Source organism: Diceros bicornis, chromosome 8 (assembly GCF_020826845.1).
Source record: "Diceros bicornis minor isolate mBicDic1 chromosome 8, mDicBic1.mat.cur, whole genome shotgun sequence".
Classification (NCBI taxonomy): Eukaryota; Metazoa; Chordata; class Mammalia; order Perissodactyla; family Rhinocerotidae; genus Diceros; species Diceros bicornis.
The window spans coordinates 85,175,540-85,197,076 of NC_080747.1; the positions used below are offsets into that span (position 1 = coordinate 85,175,540).

The 21,537-nt window shown below is 41.6% G+C and overlaps 1 protein-coding gene and 1 long non-coding RNA gene across 2 annotated transcripts in view; one reads left to right on the forward strand and one right to left on the reverse strand.

Moving 5' to 3' along the window:
- The window catches only part of MANBA (mannosidase beta), a 128,543-nt gene extending 110,895 nt beyond the window's left edge, over nt 1–17,648 (reverse strand). Inside the window, exons 1-4 of the mRNA XM_058547586.1 lie at nt 17,430–17,648; nt 4,523–4,617; nt 1,410–1,515; nt 260–430 (exon numbers count right to left, since the gene is read on the reverse strand). Of these exons, the coding sequence (XP_058403569.1) occupies nt 260–430; nt 1,410–1,515; nt 4,523–4,617; nt 17,430–17,606 (549 nt within the window). The 5' untranslated portion in view covers nt 17,607–17,648. The remainder of the gene's footprint in view (nt 1–259; nt 431–1,409; nt 1,516–4,522; nt 4,618–17,429) is intronic.
- Nucleotides 17,649–17,778: 130 nt separating this feature from the next.
- LOC131409833 (uncharacterized) lies at nt 17,779–20,044 on the forward strand. Its single transcript, XR_009221029.1, has 3 exons — nt 17,779–17,908; nt 18,687–18,845; nt 19,537–20,044. It is a non-coding gene; the product is annotated as an uncharacterized LOC131409833 (long non-coding RNA).
- The last annotated feature ends 1,493 nt before the right edge of the window (nt 20,045–21,537 follow it).

The window sequence follows — 21,537 nt, forward strand, 5'->3', positions numbered from 1 at the left end:
AGTCACATATTTTTCTTCTTTTCCTGATGTTACCTAAATTCTGAAGCCTGCTTCAGGAAGGAAACCTAGAAAGACAAAGATTTTCCACAAAAATTCATATAATCTTTTGATTCTTATTTCAAATTTTCAAATCCCACTAAGGCGGCAGGAAAGAGATGCCCAACTTCTGAAATACCATTGGAGTCTTCAAAGAAGCATTCCAGATGCCGGCACATCCCACCCTCAAGGCTAACGCCCCACCCACTGGCAAGACCATTACCTTTCGAATAAAGTTGACATGGCATTCGCCCTTCTGCACAAGCGGAGGGCAGCTTGGGGGCACCTGGTAGCAAGTGTGAGCTTTGCTCCGCTGGGCTGCATACAACACTGGTGACTGGAAATGCAGCTCAATGGAGTTCACGTCCCCGACCAGACCGGTAACATCAAAGCTCTGAATTACAGGGAAAGAAAAGATGTGGATGTAGCCTTGTACGTAAAATTTTACATATAGGCAGAATGTATGAAAGACGCATAAAAGAATTGAAATCTTTACGTTTATCCTTTTTGCAGGAGAAAGCACTTCTCTGAAACAGTATAACTTAGTTGCCTACTCCTAGTTCTTTTTTTTTCTTTTTTTATTGAGGTAACATTGGTTTATAACATTATATAAATTTCAGATGTACATCATTATATTTTGATTTCTGTGTAGATTACATCATGTTCACCACCCAAAGACTAATTATCATCCATCCCCATACCCTACTCTTAGTTCTAACTGAGCACATTCTCCTACCCAAACGTAGATTTCTAGGATTCTCCTGCTATCTTTACAGACAGATGATGGTCCTAGCAAACGGAGCAATCAGAAAATAGCTTTAGCCCTGGAATGTCTGCTCTGGCTATTTACATACAGCCTTGAACTGCCACGGATTTCCTAGATGCTTCACGACAACTAGCTCTCTGGTATGAACGGCATATATTTCTAAGTCTAAGTCATTATTTTTGTTTTGAAAAGTATACCTTTGAAAGAGATGGGAGATCAGGATACGATCTCCTAAGGTAATTATTCCAGAAAAGAAGGAGTATTTTCTCTTAAAATGGTTTGTCTATTGTCATTTCCCATGAAACTCTGGATCACAGATAATAGAGAAGGGAGCAGCATCTACTGAACACTTCTCACGTGCCAAGAACTGTGCCAATCATTTTAGATAATGAGCTTATTAAATCCTCACAATAACTCCATAGGGTCTGAATTGCTTTCATCATTCTACAATGTGGCAATTGAGAATAAAGTAACTTACCCAGAGCTTCAAAGAGCTCGGACCTGCCTGCACAGGCAACGAAAAACTTACCTTTCTCTCATCACAAGGGCAATTAACACGCAATTAACACGTACTCAGCATTTTGACCTGATGTCATGACATACTTACGTATCTTCTGAACATGTTGTCTGTTTTCCCAATAGTAACATTATTGAGCAGGACTTTTGTAACTGTATCAACACCCTCAAAAATCAAATTTACTTTTTGCCATTTGCTAAAAAAGAAAAGATTTTTAAAACAAGATGTATAAAATATTAACTTAGATGAGTCTTTTTTTTAACTAGTTAAGAACTAAAGGAATAAATAATTCACAGAAAATATACATTCTTAAAAGGCAGTTTCAGATGAAATTTCCAGAAGCATTGGTTTAATACATTTTTATGTTGAATGATCTGGCATATCTTTCTTTATATATATATATATATATATATATATATTTTTTTTTTATATATATATATATATATATATATATTTTTTTTTTGGTGAGGAAGATTGGCCCTGAACTAACATCTGTTGCCAACCTTCCTCTATTCAGTATGTGGGACACTGCCACAGCTTGGCTTGATGAGCAGCGTAGGTCCACACCCACAATCTGGGCCTGTGAACCCCAGACCACCAAAGCAAAGCATGCGAACTTAACCACTACACCACCAGGCCAGCCCCTCTTTCTTCATAATATTTTAATCACCATAAAATCATGAGCACAACTTACAATTTCCAAATGCACTGACTTTTTTTCTAGCACTTCACAAAGTTCTTATGAGAACCAAGTTAAATAACAGACACAAAACGTTTTTACAAACTATTACTTTTACTGACCCTATCTAAGAAAACACATTAACCAACTAACAAGTATCTATGAGTGACTATGATGTGCCCAGCACTCTGCTAAGCCTTACAGGGAACTAAAACGGTCTCTGAATTTAAGGAGTCTGCAATCTGGTTGGCATTCAAGCCTAAAACACAGAAAGTAAAGAGAAAACTTTCAATCTCTTCGACTTTGTAGTACAGTTTTGTTGGACAGAATACAAGTGCTATCACAGTTTATATCATAAGGAAAGACTTCAAGAAGGAAACAGGAACTTAAAGAAGAACAGAATAAATAAAATGTGGCATGTCTCAAAGACAAAATACTATTCGGCAATAAAAAGAAATGAAGTACCGGTGAATGTGACAACATGAAGGAACTTTGAAAACATTATGCTGAGTGAAAGAAGCCAGACACAAAGGACCACATACTGTATGATTCCACTTACATGAGATTTCCAGAAAAGACAAATCCATAGAGACAGAAAATAAATTAGTGGTTGCGTAGGGCTGGGATATGGATGGGGGAGAGGGGTATGGAGAATGTGGAATGACTGCTAATGGGTGTGACTTTCTTTTTGGGGTGAGAAAATGTTCTAAAATAGATTATAGTGATGGTTGCACAACTCTGTGAATATACTAAAACCCAATGAATTGTACACTTTATTTTTTTTTATAATTTTTTTTTCTTTTTTTGGTGAGGAAGGGTGGCCCTGAGCTAACACCTGTACCATCTTCCTCATTTTGTATGTGGGACGCTGCCACAGCATGGCTTGATGTGTGGTGTGTAGGTCCACGCCCAGGATCTGAACGGGTGAACCCCGGGCCACTGAAGCGGAGCACGCAAACTTAACCACTACACCACCGGGCTGGCCCCTGAACTGTACACTTTAAATGGGTGAATTATATGGTATGTGAATTATATTTCAAGTTATTTTTTTTAAATGAGTAGAAATGCCTAGGTAGAGGGTAGACCCCCAAAGGAAGAGTAAAACCAAACAAGGAAGTGCTAACAGCATCAAGAACATCAAGGTAACAGGCTTGATTCGGGTGCAGAAGTAGTGCTGGGAAGCTAAGGGGAGAAGGCTGGATAAGTCAGCAGGGCAGAGGGGATACAGGACATCAGCAACATTAAGCAGTATTTTCACAGACAGGCAGAGAAGACTAAACTTGATTTTCCAATCAAAAGGAAAACACTGTTGTAAAATCAGTATTTTAGGAAGATGAGTCTAATGTTTCTACATAAGAAAGACAAGAGAATAAGAAGACAAAGAAAGAAATTTACTTAGGCAGCTTTGGCCTAATTCCAGGCCCTCACCAATAAAAGCCTAGGCAAAGGTGGAAACTTGGAAAAAGGGGCTGAATCAAGAGAAATGACAGAAAAAATTAACAGGACTCAGAAACAGATGGAATACAAGAAGACAAAGAAAAAATATGATGAGTCAAAAGCACCTTAGGCATAGAAGACTGGAAAAATGGTGTTACATTAAGAGAAGCAATGAGGCTGTTAGAATATAAAGTAAGCTTTAGTGAGAAAGTCAGCTTAAATTTTGGATATGTTGAGTTCAAGGTGAAAGAGGACCCCTAATGGAGATATTTTAAGTATTATCTGGAAATAAGAGCCTGGAGCACAGTAACTCTGTGATATTGAGCACCATAATTCTAGCTTTATTTCTTTTTTAAGGGGGCTAGTAAATAATTACCCAAAAAGTCATATAAAAGGGACAGAAGGATTTTTTTTTTTTTATTTAGCAATAATGGTGGTAGATATAATTGGGTTACATTACCGAAAACTATACCAGGCTTTTCCTCCCGGTCTCACGACATAATATAAGGCCAATGCCATAGTTTCTCGTAACACTCTACCAAACAAATGACGTATCTCTCACCTTACTTGACAATATTATAAATATATATACTCTTATTGATTACCAGAGGCAGGGAGAAGGAAATGCAAATAAGAGAATTGACTCAGTCTAGGTGACTGCATTATAATCACTGGAAAAATGACTGAATAAGACATAATTTAGTGACTGATGATCAGAGGCACCATCCTCATATACAAATCAAAACACCCGTGGCCGAGTGGTTAAAGTTCCCCAGGCTCCACTTCGGTGGCCAGGGTCCGTGGGTTTGGATCCCGGGAACAGGCCTACTCCACTCATCAGCCATGCTATGGAGGTGACCCACATACAAAACAGAGGAAGAATGGCACAGATGTTAGCTCAGGGCTAATCTTCCTCAGCAAAAAAAAGAACAACATAAATCACATATTCACTTTTATAGTACAAGGCTTTAATCTGACAACTCTGATATGCAACCTAAACTAACAAAAGATTATTGCAGAGATAGAAAAAGACGAAAAGCTCAAATAATAATAATTAATTAATATATAGATATACACACATAAGTACCTAATGTCAAAGGGGATTCTAAATTCCTTGCTATAGGTCCAGTTATCCAAGGAGATCCATCTGTAGTCAAGGTCATTAAATCTGTAGTATGGATCCTGCTGATAAAAATTAGAGGAGATAATTAAACACGCAAAAATACATTAATTAAATTAACATGAAATAAATTATTAACGATAGCTATTTATCACCTAAAAATTAATAAACTCTTGACCTAGAAGTACAAGCATTTCAGATGCTGGCACATCCCGCCCTCAAGGCTCACGCTTCATCCATTTAAGAGATCACTACCTTTCAAACAAAGTTGACATGGCATTCGCATACTAAAAATACTAAAAAAATGTAAAAAAAAAAAAAAAGTCCAACAAAATACCTGAAATGAAAGAGCTCTGAGATATAAATAATATAGTTTCGTTTACAAAGAACATGTGTGGAGATTAAGATTGGCTTCCCTCGTGAAAAACAAACACAGACCCTCCCAGGTAGGAGCAGAGAACAAAAGGCCTTCCCTGTGGTTCTCACTTTGCTTATCTCTGCCACTATCTCTGCGGAGCTCAAGGGGGAATGCTTCTCCGTACTGCCCAAAGGTCAGCAAAACATCCACTCCTTGGATTCAGTTAGCATTTCCAAAGTTATGTTTCAGCTTTACTAAGTGAGCACAAAAAGGATCTCTACAGAGAACACACAGGCAGCACTGACCCCAGCAGACTTACCAACTTGAGGTCAGCGAACTCCACCCCCAGGCCAAATGCAGCTCACTGCCTGCTTCTGTGTGGCCAGCAAGCTAAGAATGGACATGTGTCAATAAAGACAGTTTTCTTGGAGGACAGCCATGCCCACTCCTTTACAAATTAGACACGGCAGCTTTCATGCCACCATAGCAGAGCTGAGCAGACATGAAAAAGACCGTACAACCCAGGAAGCCTAAATCGTATCCAGCCCTTGACTGAAAATGGTTGCAACCTCCACCCTCGATGACTGGCACACTGGGTGTTCACAGATACTGTTCCACACAACTGCCCAGCCCCCAGTCCTCTCTTTCATAATCCTTAGGTCTTTCTTCTCCGACTCATTTCCCACCCTTTATCTCCCAGATGAGGGCTTCCAGCTAGGAGCAGAACAGAAAGCGGTCAGCGCCAGCTTTTCGGGTCGTCTGTCCGTGAACAGCACCACGGCCACCCAGAGGGCAACTGTGGGTAGGGCTTCTCCCCTCTGACTGGGACAGGGCCAAGGGCGATTTCCTCAGAGACTACAGGTCCAGATGGAAAAAGAAAAGCCAAGTTGGTCTAAGTTCCACAAAGGTCAGGGCTGGACCACCAAGTCAGGTGGGCAACAGTTAGGTGGGCACCTGCCCAGAGCACAGATCTGCAAGAGACCCTACTACATCACTGGGTGCACATCCAGACGGAAAGAAGGGAGCTGCCAGAAACTGCTCCTACTGGAAGAAAGATTCTGATAAGCTACTAGGGGAAGGAGTGGTTGATGAGATTTCTAACAACTGATAATCACCAAACTGACTTTTAAGGTTCTGCTAAATGGGGTGTACCAGGCCCAACCAATTTGCTTCCTTTTCTGTTCCTCCCCTACACATGGACTCAGCCTCTTCAATGAACAAACACGGAATAAATATTTAAGGACACAAGGCTTGAAGAGGCACCTAATCACTAGCCTGCCCATGTGTCTCCACCCAGCCCTACTGATAACTCTACACTGTGGACTCAGTCCAATACAGTTAAAAATATCATGAGAAGGAAGGTGTGAAGCCTAATGCAGTTGCAACATGCCAACCTGCTAAGCCTTGGGGCTGGCTGGTGATCTGGCTTGCTGGGCACGAGTCCCCCCCACTCCTGTCTCTGGGCTCCTTGAAGGAAGACACATGTTGAGTTTAAGAGGGCAATCTTCTCAGATATATTTTTCTCTAAACAAACAGAATTTAGATGTTAAAATTGTTGCCTTAGTTAAAAGAAGCCAATCTGAGAAGGCTACATACATACCACATGATTCCAACTACATTCCATGACATTCTGGAAAAAGCAAAACTATGGAGACAGTAAAAGGATCAGTGGTTGCCAGGGGTTAAGGGGGAGAGAGGGATGAATAGGCAGAGAACAGAGGACTTTTAGGGCAGTGAAACAACTCTGAATGATACGATAACAGTGGACACATGTCATTATACATTTGTTAAAACCCATAGAAAGGACACACCAAGAGTGAACGATTGGGCAGGCCCTGTGGCTTAGCGGTTAAGTGCGCGCGCTCCGTTACTGGCGGCCCGGATTCAGATCCCGGGCGCGCACCAACGCACCGCTTCTCCGGCCATGCTGAGGCCACGTCCCACATACAGCAACTAGAAGGATGTGCAGCTATGACGTACAACTATCTACTGGGGCTTTGGACAAGGAAAAAAAGGAGGAGGACTGGCGATAGATGTTAGCTCAGAGCTGGTCTTCCTCAGCAAAAAGAGGAGGATTAGCACGGATGTTAGCTCAGGGCTGATCTTCCTCACAAAAAAAAAAAAAAAAATAGTGAACACTAATGTAAACTGCAGACTCCAAGTGATAAGGATGTGTCAGTGTAGGTTCACTGATGGTAACAATGGTACCACTGGGGGCAGGGGGGGTGGTGTTGATAATGAGAAGGTTGCGCATGTGTGGGTGTATATGGAGCTATCTGTATTTTCCACTCAATTTTGCTGTGAACCTAAAATTGCTCCCCAAAATATAATCTATTAAAAAAAATTTACTAAGGGAAAATACCTTAACCTCCCTAAAATAAAAGTTGCAGAGGCTCAGATTACATTTATAATAACTATTCCAAATGCTAAGCAACCAACTTTATTCGGTTCCAGACTGGTCTGACCTCCTTTGCTCACATTAAAATTCTAAGTCTTATTTAAAGCAAACAGCAGCTCAACACTACGTCTGATGACTAAGGACCCAGTACATCGCTGAGTTGTTAAGCAAACCCACGAACGCTAAAATCAGTAACAGTATCATTTGTTGACCATTTCCTAGATATCAGCCTCCAAGAGAGGCACTCACACACTCTTACCCGCATAACAAACATGCGCAGTAAATACCGTCTTATGAGGAAGAAGAAAAGATCCAAAAGGTGCAGTGACTTTCCTGAGGTCCCACGACTAAGCAGACATACATCCAGGAACGAAACTAACTCAGTCTACTGCCAAGGTCTGCATTCTCTCAACCAGACCACGGTGCCTCATGTGGTCTGCTCACACTCCTGGACCAGATGACGATGCAACAACGAGAATAACAACAGCTGAGAGGTACCGCCTGTGACCCGATGTGGTCAGTTTTATCATCATTCCCATTTACTAACAAAGAGTCCAAGGCTCAGAGTCAAATGGCTGTTGAGTGGTGCAGTGCTGATTCAAACCCAGGAAATCTGGCTCCAGAGTCCGTGTTTGATCATTACCTGATACTGCCATCAATGTCACAAATACCACCAATAGTAACAATGTCAGCACTACTACCAAGAGGGAACCAGGAGATATACATGCCATGTGGGGTCTGAGCTAGTTATTTATAATTGATATCTATTATACTTATTGTATATCAACAAACTGCACGTCATCAGACCACGCAAATGACAGCATGAGTCTCACCTTCTCTGTAAGCTTCTGAACCTCAGCTATTATATCTACTTATAGACATACAGACTCCCTAACCGGGCATCACTTTTCCACTCCCCAGTTCTGCTTCAATCCAATGCCTGATTGTATCCCAGACATAATTACGTCAAATGGAGTTAAATGAAAAAAAAGGAAGTCTGTAACTGTTTCATTTACAGATATAGTTTTCTTGGACTCAGGCAAAAAAAAATAAATGATGTTTAAGAAAACATTTATTTGGGGCCGGCCCCGCGGCTTAGTGGTTAAGTGCGTGCACTCCGCTACTGGCGGCCCGGGTTCGGATCCCGGGCGCGCACCGACGCACCGCTTCTCCGGCCATGCTGAGGCCGCGTCCCACATACAGCAACTAGAAGGATGTGCAGCTATGACATACAACTATCTACTGGGGCTTTGGGGGAAAAATAAATTAAAAAATAAAAAGGAAACATTTATTTGAAAACAGGCAAAACTAAACAATATATCAGGATATACAGATATTTGGTAAAACCTTAATTTGTAAAAAGCAAGACAATGATAATTCCAGCTACTGGTCACCTTAGGGGGGAAGCGGGCAATGGGACAGGAGGGGCAAGGTAGCTGCAATGGGATTGGGAATGTGCAGGCTCTTAAGCTGGGAAGTGGGCACACAGATATTTATTTAGTTTTTAGACTTCAAAATTCACAAACACACACGTGCATATAACGTTCCATGTATCAAATACTATATAAGAAAAAGAAAAAGAAAAAGAAAAGAAAATATTCATGGGAAGCTAAGCTACCCTCAACTACAGAGGGGTATTTACGCTACACTCTCCACAGCTCAGTTTCTCCATTGCAAAGAGGAGCTTCAGCTGTGCCTCTCACTTGAGGGTGCAGAGGCACACGAAAGACCGAGCTCAGGAGGCAGTCCAACACTGTGGTTGGCCTTAACATCGTTTTTTTCTGAAGTCCTTAAAGTAATAAACACTGCTTCCCATCTAACACAGCTCTAGTGAAAAGGGTTGTAAGTTAAGGAAACTCCTTATCATCTGACCAAAGAGGATTTAAAAGGAGAAATGAGACAATTTTCTGAGCGCACTCCTAAGTGCCAGGCTAGAACTCATGAAAGATTAGGACAGATGCCTGGAGAGAGACTCGTGACCGCTATGAAGGCTCAGAGGAGGAGGAGGTCACACTGGCTCCGGGAGCGAGGCTGGGCCATTAAACAGATCCTCAGCCTTAGCTGCTGCCTCCGAGACAAGCCGGGAGCAGGGGAGCTGACAGGTGAAACAGCAGTGGGGAGCAATCTTTTTTGCCTGGGTTCAAGTCCTAGCTCAGCTCTCATACCTGTGGAACCTTAGGAAGCTCATATAACACTCTATACTTCTGTTTTCTCAGTTCTAGAGTGGAGGTAATAATAGCACCTCCCAGGATCAGTATGAAAATCGCAAGAGGTAACGTACAGAAAGTGCTCAGAACCGTCCTGGCACACAGTGAGCATTCCACAACCAATCTCCCTCACTACTACAGGCACTGACCTGAAATGGTTTCTAAGACACAGTATCTAAGACACAGTAAGTTAAAGAAAAAAGTCAGTACCAAATGATCTACATAGAACGCTACCATTTGTGGGGACAAATATATATATATCTGTATATGAGCTATGTCTCTACATGTTTATAGACATATATCACAAGATGTACAAATATACACAAGAAACTGATCACCAGTGGTTGTTTCTGTGGAAGGGAAATGGAAAACCAGGAGAAAGGAATGGAAGGAGACTTGCTTCTCATTATATATCCTAGCTTTAAAATTTTTTATCATTTATATCCTTTATATACTTCTAAAAGTCACTAAAATTAACTCACTTCTTTAAAAAAGAAAACAATAAGCCAGGTTGATAGCAGTATAAATGCTTATAAGATGTTGTAGGATGGACCTACAAGATCCAGCAAATAACAATATATGCGAGGAAAAAAACAAAAAAATGGCATCAAAATTCTGGGTCTCGTTCACTGAGAAAATATTTGATGCTTTTATTAGAAATAGGTAAAATAAGAGAAACTAAGGATTGGGAGGAGTGAGAGAAGAGACATTTGAATATATTGAGTTTCTATATGCCATGAAGACATTCAGGTCGAAGAGCAGATAAAATTTCCAGCTACAAATCAGGAGAGGGTGGTAGTTAGAGACTAAGGCATTCTGGCACAGAGGTGATGGCTGAAACTGAAAGACTTCCAGGAGACAGAGAAGAGACAAGAAGTGATGTGTGGACTGACCCTCAGGAAATGCTCGCACTTATCAAGAACTTTCAGCAAATGAGATGCTTTTGGTGGTATATTTTGAACAATAGTACATTGTGCTCTTGCCACTGTCTTCACTGGATATCTTTAAAGTAAAACAATGATGATTCCCTTTGTTTACTATTTATTCTTCTTGCCAACAGGCATCTGGGATGTGAAAAGAAGATCCGGGTTGAATCTCTGCTTCACCATTTAGATGCATGATCTTAGTCTATAACTTCTCTGAGTCTCAGTCAATGTGAATAATGCCATCTTCTTCACAGGGTTGCTGTGTGAATTATAAGAAGTGCACCAGAGAGCACCAAGGACCGTGCACTGCACATGGAAGACAGCAAATAAACACTGAATGAAGACGAATTCGAGACTAGGTTGGCGATATGCACTTCCACGTGGTAGGGACCAGCCAGCACTCACCTCAAGATTCAATCCTCAGATGACCCTTTGGTTCCCAGTGTCCGGCATGAGAAGCAAATCCTCCTATGCCCTAAACACACCCCACGGGGCATCAAACAAAGAAGCCTACATCCAGGTTTAAGAATCAGGGTTTTTTTAAGATATCTTTTTTTAAAAATGAGGGCTTAAAAACCTCATGGTTCTCTCTTCCCAAAAATTGAGTGACATTATTAGTTGGTGACTATTTTTGCTCAAATTTAAATTTCAAATACAGAGTCCTTAGCCAATTTATCTCCTTAATGTCACACACGGCTTAAGCAGTCAAACTTTTAGAAGACATACAGATCTTTAAATGGTTCCTTTTCTAACAGCTTTTGAGATTATTTTACATCATAAAATGATCAAAGTCAAACATTCCATTCTTAAGTCCTCTGTGGAAGGTTAGTATACCAACCAGAAAAACTACTCTCTACTTTAAGAATAAATTTATGTTTAGTCATTTGGGACCATAATCATGGGAACTGTTTCTCTGAAACACTTCAAAAAGATTCAGATGGGTGACAATGGTATTGTGGTTAGAGCTCCATACTGAAATGTTTGAGCAGGAAATGATGTGATGTCTAGGACTGCTTCAACATAAGGGTGGCACAGCAGACAGGGGCAGGAGTAAAATTAGCTGAGAGTTGATAACTGTGGAAGCCAGGTGATAGGTAAATGGGAGTTCATTTTTCTACTCTATTTTCATATTTGTTTGAAATTCACCATAAAAAAGTTTAAAAAGTATATTCACATGGCAGTTTCATCTTGGCTACTTAAAGAATACATTTGAAAATATACATTTATGCACACTGATGTACAAATTTTACTAGAATGTATTTATGAGTGATAATCTACAGATTAGGGCCTCCATGGACAGACTCATGGCTCCTTGGACAAAATGATTACAACTAACTTGTTAATCACATGTATAGCTATCAAATAATCTTATAGTTTATATTTTATAAATTTACACATATAAAAAATATCCTTCTCTGGGGCCGGCCCGGTGGCACAGTGGTTAAGTTCACGTGCTCTGCTTTGGCAGCCTGGATCCCGGGCGTGGACCTATGCACCGCTTATCAAGCCATGCTGTGGCGGCGTCCCGAATATAAAGTAAAGGAAGATGGGCATGGATGCTAGCCCAGCGCCAATCTTCCTCAGCACAAAGAGGAGGATTGGCAACGGACGTTAGCTCAGGGCTGATCTTCCTCACACACACAAAAAATCCTTCTCTGACCATTTGTCCAAATTACATGTGAAGAATATAAAGTAATAATGAAATTTAGAGAAAAAGTACTAAGCATCTGATGCCTACCATTTTTTAGAATATGTGTATGTTTTTATATATTTATAATATATTTTATTCTATTTTTAAGTGTAGATTTTGAGTAAGAACACATCTTAATAGTTGAGTCTATGCAGTTATTAAAAATTATTCTAGATCTATATTTATAGATACTTATAGAGAAAGATGTTCACCATATATTTTATTTTATTTTATTTATTTATTTTTTTTTTCCTCCAAAGCCCCAGTAGATAGTTGTATGTCATAGTTGCACATCCTTCTAGTTGCTGTATGTGGGACACAGCCTCAGCATGGCCGGAGAATCGGTGCGTCGGTGCGCGCCCGGGATCCGAACCCGGGCCGCCACCAGCAGAGCGCGCGCACTTAACCGCTAAGCCACGGGGCTGGCCCTCACCATATATTTTAAATGAAGATGTAACTTACAAAACTATCTTAGGGATTGATTTCATTTTTATATTATTGTATTTGGTTGTATATACTTAGAAAAATCTGGAAAGATACACATGAAAAATTTTACATTGGTTACCTCTGCTGCTATATACTATATACTCTGCTTTTAATTGTTTTTTTCCTTCTTTTATTTTTTATGTTTTTTGGCATTAATTTTTTTGTACAATAAGAATTAAACATTTATAATTCTTTTTAAAAGAATTTAAAAGAGGGAACAAGAAAATTATATTAGTATATGAGAATTTCATGCATGGTAAAAGTAGTGTTTTATATCAGTGGACAAAAAAATTGGTCAAACCATGGGATATAAAACACTGATTAGCTATTTGAAAAAAACTCAAATGGGTTAAAATTTCAAATATAAAAAAGGAACTATAGGGGCCGACCCGGTGGTGTAGTGGTTAGGCTATGGACTCCGCTTCGGAGGCCCAGCGTTCTCGGGTTCGGATCCCAGGCGTGGACCTGCACACCGCTCATCAAGCCATGCTGCGGTGGTGTCCCATACACAAAATAGAGGAACATGGGCACACGTGTTAGCTCAGGGACAATCTTCCTCAAGCAAAAAGAGGAAGATTGGCAACAGATGTTAGCTCAGGGACAATCTTCCTCACCAAAAAAAAAAAAGGAACTATAGAGATACTAAAAGGACGAGTACATGTAAATATTTATTTAATTGGGAGAGAGAGAGTTCAAAACATAATACCAAAGAGAGAAACAATAATAAAAGAAAAAAACCTTACAAGATTTCAAAATATAAAACTTTAAAACATCTATATGACAAAATACATCATTAACAAATGGGAAATTTTTGAAAATATATAGCAACAGGTCTAACATATCTAAATTTAAAAAGATGAATAGCCAATAGAAAACTAGATAAAGAACATGAATAAGTAACCTCAAATTAACAATTTTAACATGCAATAAACGAATAAAAGGTGTTTAACCTCACTAGACAGTAAATTGTTTTTGTTTTTTAAAATGATATCCAAATCTAGCATCTAAAATAAGCAATCTGATAAAATGATGGTGGGAGTGTAAAACTGGTACAACTTTTATGGAGAACAACTCAGAAGTACATATTAAAAGACTAAAAAAGTACATACCCTTTGATTCAGCAATTCCACTTCTAAAAATTTGTCTAAGAACATAAGGATGTACACTAACTAACATTTAGTTGAAAGGATCTTCATCAAATGATAGAAAAAAGTTGGGGCCGGCCCTGTGGCATAGCGGTTAAGTGCGCGCACTCCGCTGGTGGCGGCCCGGGGTTCGGATTCCGGGCGCGCACCAACGCACCGCTTGTCAGGCCATGCTGTGGCAGCATCCCACATAAAGTAGAGGAAGATGGGCATGGATATTAGCCCAGGGCCAGTCTTCCTCAGCAGAAAGAGGAGGATTGGCGTGGATGTTAGCTCAGGGCTGATCTTCCTCACAAAAAAAATAATAAATTAAAAAAAAAAAAGGATAGAAAAAAATGGAGTCAGAAAACCATTCACAGTAAGTGATTGATTATACATGATGGCAAATGTATACAATGGAATAAAAAAAAAGCCATTAAATAAAATTTGTAGGAATATGTTTACTGCACTGTAAAACTGTCACAAAATATTTAGCATAAAAAGTTGTTAAACTGTATATTTAAATACTTATCATAAATGTGTATACACAGACAAATTCTGAATGGATACAGTATAGTTTTAAGTGTTAAGAGTCGTTATCGCTGGAAGCCAGGTCTCCAAGTTTTCTTCTTCTTACTTATCTATATTTTCTAATTTTGGCACACTGAGAATATCTTTTTAAAAAAAAGCTTTTCAAACTTCCACCACTGAGGAATTGCACAGGAAGGCTGGGAACATTCTTAACAAGGGCCCCTTATCAAAGTACTTACATGTCATAGAGGTATTAGGTTTTCTGCCTCACTAGAACGTGACCCCCCCCCCCCCCCCCAGGAAACAGGAACTGAGTCTTACTCATTTCTTTTTTATTTCTCATGCCTATTTTAGTGTGTGGTATAATAGTAGGCTGAAAAAATGAATGATAACCTTTAGCAGGGAGCCCAAAAGACTCTCCTAGACACCTAAGATTTAGATTCTGTATAGGAAACAGTCACCTATGAAACACCCAAGGCTGGCCACAGAGTCTCTCGGGAAATGCGAATTCCATTTAACCAACTGCTCAGACCGAAAAATCCTGATGTTTTCCTTGACTCCTTTCTCTCACACCGCCCACCCAATCCATCAACAAACCCAAGTGAACAAATCTTGTTGGTTCTACATTGAAAATGTGCTCTCACTACCATTCTCACCATTTCACTGCTGCCACCCTGGTCCAAGCCAGAAATCACCTCTCGCCCATACAAGAGCAATGGAGCCCCCCTTCAGGTCTCCAGGCTTCCATCCTGATGTATCATTGTCGTCTTCACACAACAGTCAGAATGACCTTCTAAAAGGCAAATCTAATCATGCAACTCCAAGCTCAAAACCCCCAGCAGCTTCCCATGACAAGCAGAACAAAATCCAAAGTGTTCCCACGGTTTACAAGCCCTGCATATTCTGCCCTAGAGGCCTACTTTGAACTCGTCCACCTCCTCTCCCACCCTCAGGGCTCCAGCCACACCAGACTGCCCACTATTCCAGGAACTTGTCAAGCACGTTCCCACCTCACGGCCTCTCCCCTCCCTACTTCCATCACTTTTTCTTCTTTGCTGGGAATGCGCTTCTCCTTAAAACTGACCTTATCAAAAAAATCTCTGCTTAAAAGTCACCTTACCAAAATGGCTATCTTTAAACACTTTTTTTTAATAGCAATCCTTTCCAACCAGCCTTCACTCTCTCTTCCTTTAACCTGCTTTATTTATCTTCAGTGCACCACCTGTCTTTATATCTTCTATTAATTTGTTTATCATCTATTTTCTCCCCTACAATGTCTATTGGCACAAAGACTTTTTCTTGACCACTCAATTTCAAGCACTTAATGTCTGCCACATTGGAGGGACTGAGTAAATACTTATGAGATAATTAGGTGAATGAATAAATAAATGACTTCAGCAAGATATGTTTCAAGTTCTCATGTAAACATGGTATTTGAGCCAGTGTCTGCTCCAAACTATAGAATATTCTCTGAGGTCAACACCAAAAAGGAATGTTGTAATACAGCAGGTGGAATAACAACATCTCATTACTCAGTAATGATACTGATGTTGATGATTATTGTCAATAGGCCTGGAGCTCCCCAGTCCCCAAAAAGCCTCCCCATCTCTCATCCGACTACCATTTAACACCCACATCCACCTTGTTGAAACTTAAAGTTTTTCTAAGAATTTACGAACAGATTTAACAGACATTGTAAACTACTGCCATGAGGAAAAGTCAGTTATTTCATACCATAAGCAATCTCATTCTCGTTAACTAGTAACCCAACATTGTTTCTTGACATATAGCTCTGTAACATGGAACAATAATCTGACTTGCTAAAACCACTAATTATTTCCCATTGGCTTAATTCTATCAGTAAAATGAGACAAGGAGAGACCCTGCAAAATTCTCAAGGCCTGTGTAAATGAAGCCTCAGGGTATCAAGGTCAGCTGTGCACTATGTTACAAGTAGTTTGGTAACTAAAAATAAAGCACTTAAGTTTGAGAATTATTTACTTAAAAAGTAAACCAGGCCATGGTTAGTGTCCTTTACAACATTCACTTCCTTTCTGATATACGTTCTTGAACAAAGGCTAATGCATACCAGGTCAGAAATTTTGCATAACCCTAGTTGACCATCCTGTCATTTAAGTAAACTTTGAATGGTACTCCTGACAGTCAACCACAGTGCGTCAAAAATACATGATTTTTCAAAACACCAGGCTAAGTGTAGCATCGTGCAGAACCCAGGCTGTGGAGTCATGTCAGCCTGGGTTAGAACTGCATTTCTGCCACTTAGTTACTGTGTGATCTTGGGTAAGTTCTCTAACTTCTCTGGGCTCCATAACTCCCTATTAGAAAATACGGATAAGAAGACCTATTCTGTAGAGCTGTTATGAGGATTAGGCCAATGCACGCACCATTTATCAAGTACATCTCGTCCCAGGCAAAGAGGATTAAAGAATGGGAAAACGAGGTGCAGCAGAGGGACCCGCAAAATCAGCGGAAGGTGGAAGTCTGCAAACCTCTGCAGGCAGGCAGCCAAGCAAGAAAACATCCTCCACAAGGAGTCTATAAATTGGAGCAGCTTTTGGGACACACACATCCCATGCCCTGAGAGGAAACAGCCCTTTCTTCATATCCCAACCAGCCTTAACAGCCATTCGCCTTTCCACTAGCACTGACATTCCTCACCTTACACCTGTAGGTCCCATTCTCCGCAACCCAAGCGCTGCCTCCATCCCAAATCTGACTCCCTGAAGCCTAAAAGCGAAAATAAAAAACTGAGACGTTACTGAATGTAGTCAACACTTGGCAAAAGACCATGCCCCCTGCAGCGTCCCGGTGGCTGAAACAGTCGTCCCCTGCCTTACAATCTGTCAGCGACAACGTGTCCTCTACACACGCCTCGGTGCGAACCACTGCAGTAAGGAAGGCCCGGCGGAAAGACTGTTGGCGCTTGAACTCCGCCCGGCAGAGTACCGACGTCCCAGCGCGGCCGGCAGGCTCCACCGAGCCCGACTCCGCGGGCCTGTTCGCCAGCAAGGCACAGACTGCCGCGGCCTTCGCCCCCAGACCACAAGACGCAGAGGGGGAGTCGATGCGCGGAGGAGGAGCACGGCCCGGGCCCAGGGCTCCCCTCGAGGGCGGCGGGGGCCGCACACAGTACCTGGATGAGCCTCCGCTGGAACAAGGCGCTGTGCACGCAACCGGGGACGTCCCCGGGCAGCTCCAGCGAGCCGTTCCCGCTGCGGATCCTCCAGCGGCCCCGCAGGCTGAGGGTGCGCGCCGCGGCGCTGGGGCCCGCCCAGCAAAGCGCGAGCAGCAGAAGCAGGCGAAGGCGCATACCGCGAGCCGGCCGCGGACACCCAGACCCGCCAGACCCCGCGCTCCAGGGAACCCCCGTCCGCTCGAAAGAAGGCCCGGCTCTGGCTCTCCCCGCCCCGGATCCCGGCCCCGCCCCGGGCCCGCGGAGCTGCCGGCTGGCGGTGAGCGCCGGGGCCCGCGGACCCGCGGAAGGCGCGGTGGCGGGTGCCGTCCCTGCTGCGCCGCGCACGGCTCCGGGCTCGGACCCTGCGGTCTGCGCTCTCCTCGGCGCTTACTCTTCGGCTGTTTCGCTGGCTGAACCGGAGGCGAAAACCGTGCGCGGTAATTGGGACATACGGATCTGTGGGCGCAAAGTTGGGCAAAGCCTCAGGGAGCTCAAGGACAGACAGTAGCATGGGGAGACCACAGCTAGAGAGGCTCTTCACTGCTTCGGAGAACCGAAACACCAAGACACCACCACTGCTGTTCCCCCAAATTTCCCCAGACCCTCATCCAGCTGCAGGGTCCACCTGGTGGTGGTAACGCCCACCTCCTGCAGCTCCACAGGCTGGTGTCAGAGCGGACCCGGTCCTTCCAAGAGTAAACGGTTACTGAAAGTACCTAATTCGTAGGGTCGTCTTGAGGACTGAGAAGATCCGTGCACAGCGTGCAGCATAGGGCCTATGAGAAAGCACAGCACGTTAGCTAATGTTGGTGGACTAGACCTGTTTTGTAAAGCCCCCGAGAGGAGGTTCCGAAAACCAGCAAATGCGAGGGCAAGTTTAAAATCCTCTGACGCTCACTAGCTGTGGGACTTGGGCAAACCACAAAATCTCTGCTACCTCCATTTCCTGAACTCGAAAATGTAGACAGTTAATCCTTTTTCAGGTTGTTATAAGCATAAAATAAGTTAACATATATAGCTGGCCCTTACAATGCCGGGGTACCCAAGAAATACCACAGGTTTATTTCAGGTCTCATAGTCATGTGGTCTACTTGAGTCCCCTTTTTGCAATAGGATGTAACAGTGATCCTAGGAAGTTTAGAGGGTATTTCACATTGTGTAAAATAGCCTGACTTATTCCTGTGTTGATGTTAGCTGTGTTATTTCCATATTTAGGAGGAAGTCTTTGGAGCCAGCCCTGATGGCCTAGTGGTTAAGGTTTGGCACCCTCTGCTTTGGCGGTCCAGTTTGGTTGCAACCACACCACCGGTCTGTCAGTAGCCATGCTGTGGCTGTGGCTCACACAGAAGAACTAGAAGGACTTACAACTAAAATGTACAGCTATGTACTGGGGCTTTGGGGAGGGAAAAAATAATAATAATAGGAGAAAGTCTTTGAAGAGAAGTTCTCCCCTGTCAAATCTGAGCTTTGTTTTGCTTTATAATGGCCCTAGAATTGCCTGAATCTGTAGACATAGGACAATATTTCACTATTTCAGAGTCAGTGTTTATCACAAGCCTAGCATCTTGGCCTTAGGGAATTATGGGTTATCCAGCCCAAGCTTCTGGCTTTACAGCTAAGGGGATAGGGTCCACAGAGCTTTGGTGACTTGCCTGTCATACCTTGAGACATGACCAAAACTCTCCTCTCCCAGCTGGTAGCCTCCTTGCTGGTAGAGACCATTGACATTAAGGGGAGAAGGCTCTGACTGGTTCAAAGCCTTCCTCGTTCCAGAAGCATTCTTACTTTTGATAGGAACAAAGCTCTCAATTCAAATAATATGCCATAATTCATGACATTAAAGGGCCAGCCCTGGTCTATTCAATACTGATAACGAGACTTATGGCACTAAGAGTGGCAAAGGAATTTTTTTCATAAATCCCAGAGATCCCATTAAGCCAAGGCAACGGAAAATTCATCCCAGGGAATATGTTTGCATATATTCTGTTGTTCTATTAAGACATCTTTTAGGGAATCTATTCTTATAAAAAACAAGAATAGAGACTTATTCCTCCTTTCATTCCAGGACACAAGCATGACATCATTTGGATTACTTCACTTTGAAAACGGAGAACTTCAAGAAATGCAAAAGTGTTCTGCCTAAAATTGAGATTGGCACAGGTGACATGATGAAGTTTTCATTTTGTTATAGGATAATTTTTTGTCCATTATTTCCAGGAAGGATAAATCTTATTTTGAGATAGTTGTAAAACTTCTCAACTTATATAATTTGAAGTCACAACATCAAATATGATTAAAAAAACAGTCACACTGGGCCAGCCTGGTGGCTTAGCGGTTAAGTGCACGCGCTCTGCTGCTGGCGGCCCAGGTTCGGATCCCGGGTACACACTGACGCACCTCCAGCCATGCTGAGGCCGCGTCCCACATACAGCAACTAGAAGGATGTGCAACTATGACATACAACTATCGACTGGGGCTTTGGGGAAGTAAAAAAGGAGGGGGATTGGCAATAGATGTTAGCTCAGAGCTGGTCTTCCTCAGCAAAAAGAGAAGGATTAGCACGGATGTTAGCTCAGGGCTGATCTCCCTCACAAAAAAAAAAAAGATAAAAAAAAATCAACATTAAAAAATAGTCACATATTTCTGTAACCTTACACTATGTAAATGGATTCCATTTTGATCATCTCATGTGATGCTTCCCAAAATTTGAATTATTTAGGTCAAGTGATAGTTCCCTGGTTTAAAGAGACAAATAAAGCCTACAGAGGTTAAACAATATGTAGGGTCAATGTCCTGCTGCAGGAGGCCAATGAGGGCTTTGTGGCCCATGTGACAATGCTTCCTTCACCTCTATGAATTTGACAAACTCATTAGAATGGTATGGTATACATGGCTAAGGATGTTTCAATCCCATGAGGTAATTACATAACTTATAATAAGGGGAAGAAAAATGACTCAGAATGTCTGCTTAATCTTCAAAGCTAGGGACAATTGGCCATAAGTATTCCCCTGGAAGGTTATAAAAAGAACTCTTAAACTCAACAATAAGAACACAAACAACCTGACTAAAAAATGGGCCAAGACCTTAACAGACACCCAACCAAAGAAGAGATAAAGATGGCAAATAAGCATATGAAAAGATGCTCCACACCATATGTTGTAAAGGAAATGTAAATTTAAACACCACACCTATTAGAATGGCCAAAATCCAAAACACTGACAACACCAAATGCTGGCAAGGATGTGGAGCAACAGGAACTCGCATTCTTTGCTGGTGGGAGTACAAAATGGTACAGTGACTTTGGAAGACAGTCTGGCAGTTTGTTACAAAACTAAATATACACCTATGATATGATCTGGCAATCACACTGCTTGATATTTACCGAAAGGAGTTGAAAACTTATGTCCACACAAAAACATACACATGGCTGTTTATAGCAGTTTTATTGATGATTGTTAAAACCTGGAAGCAACCAAGATGTTCTTCAGTGGGGGAAAGGTTACATAAACTGTGGTACATTCAGAAATGGAATATTATTCAGTTCTAAAAAGAAATGAACCATGAAAAGACAGGGAGGAAACTTCAATGCATATTACAAAAGTGAAAGAAGCAAATCTGAAAAGGCTACCTACTGTATAATTTCAACTACATGACATTCTGGAAAAGGCAAAACTACGGAGATAGGAAAAATATCAGTAGTTGCCAGGGGTTACAAAGGGATGAATAGGTAAAAAATAGAGGGTTTTTAGGGCAGTGAAATTGCTCTGTATGATGCCATAATGGTATCATTATCCATAATATATCATTATACATGTGTCCAAACCCATAGTATGTACAACACCATGAGTGAACTATAATGTAAGTTATATACTTTGAGTGATAATGATGTGTCAGTGTAGATTCATTGATGGTAACAAACGTACCACTCTAGTGGGGAATGTTGATAATGGAGGAGGCTGTGCATGTGTGGGAACGGGGTATATGGGAACTCTCTGTGGTTTCCATTCAATTTTTCTGTTAACCTAAAATTGCTCCAAAAAATAAAGTCTATATATATATATATAT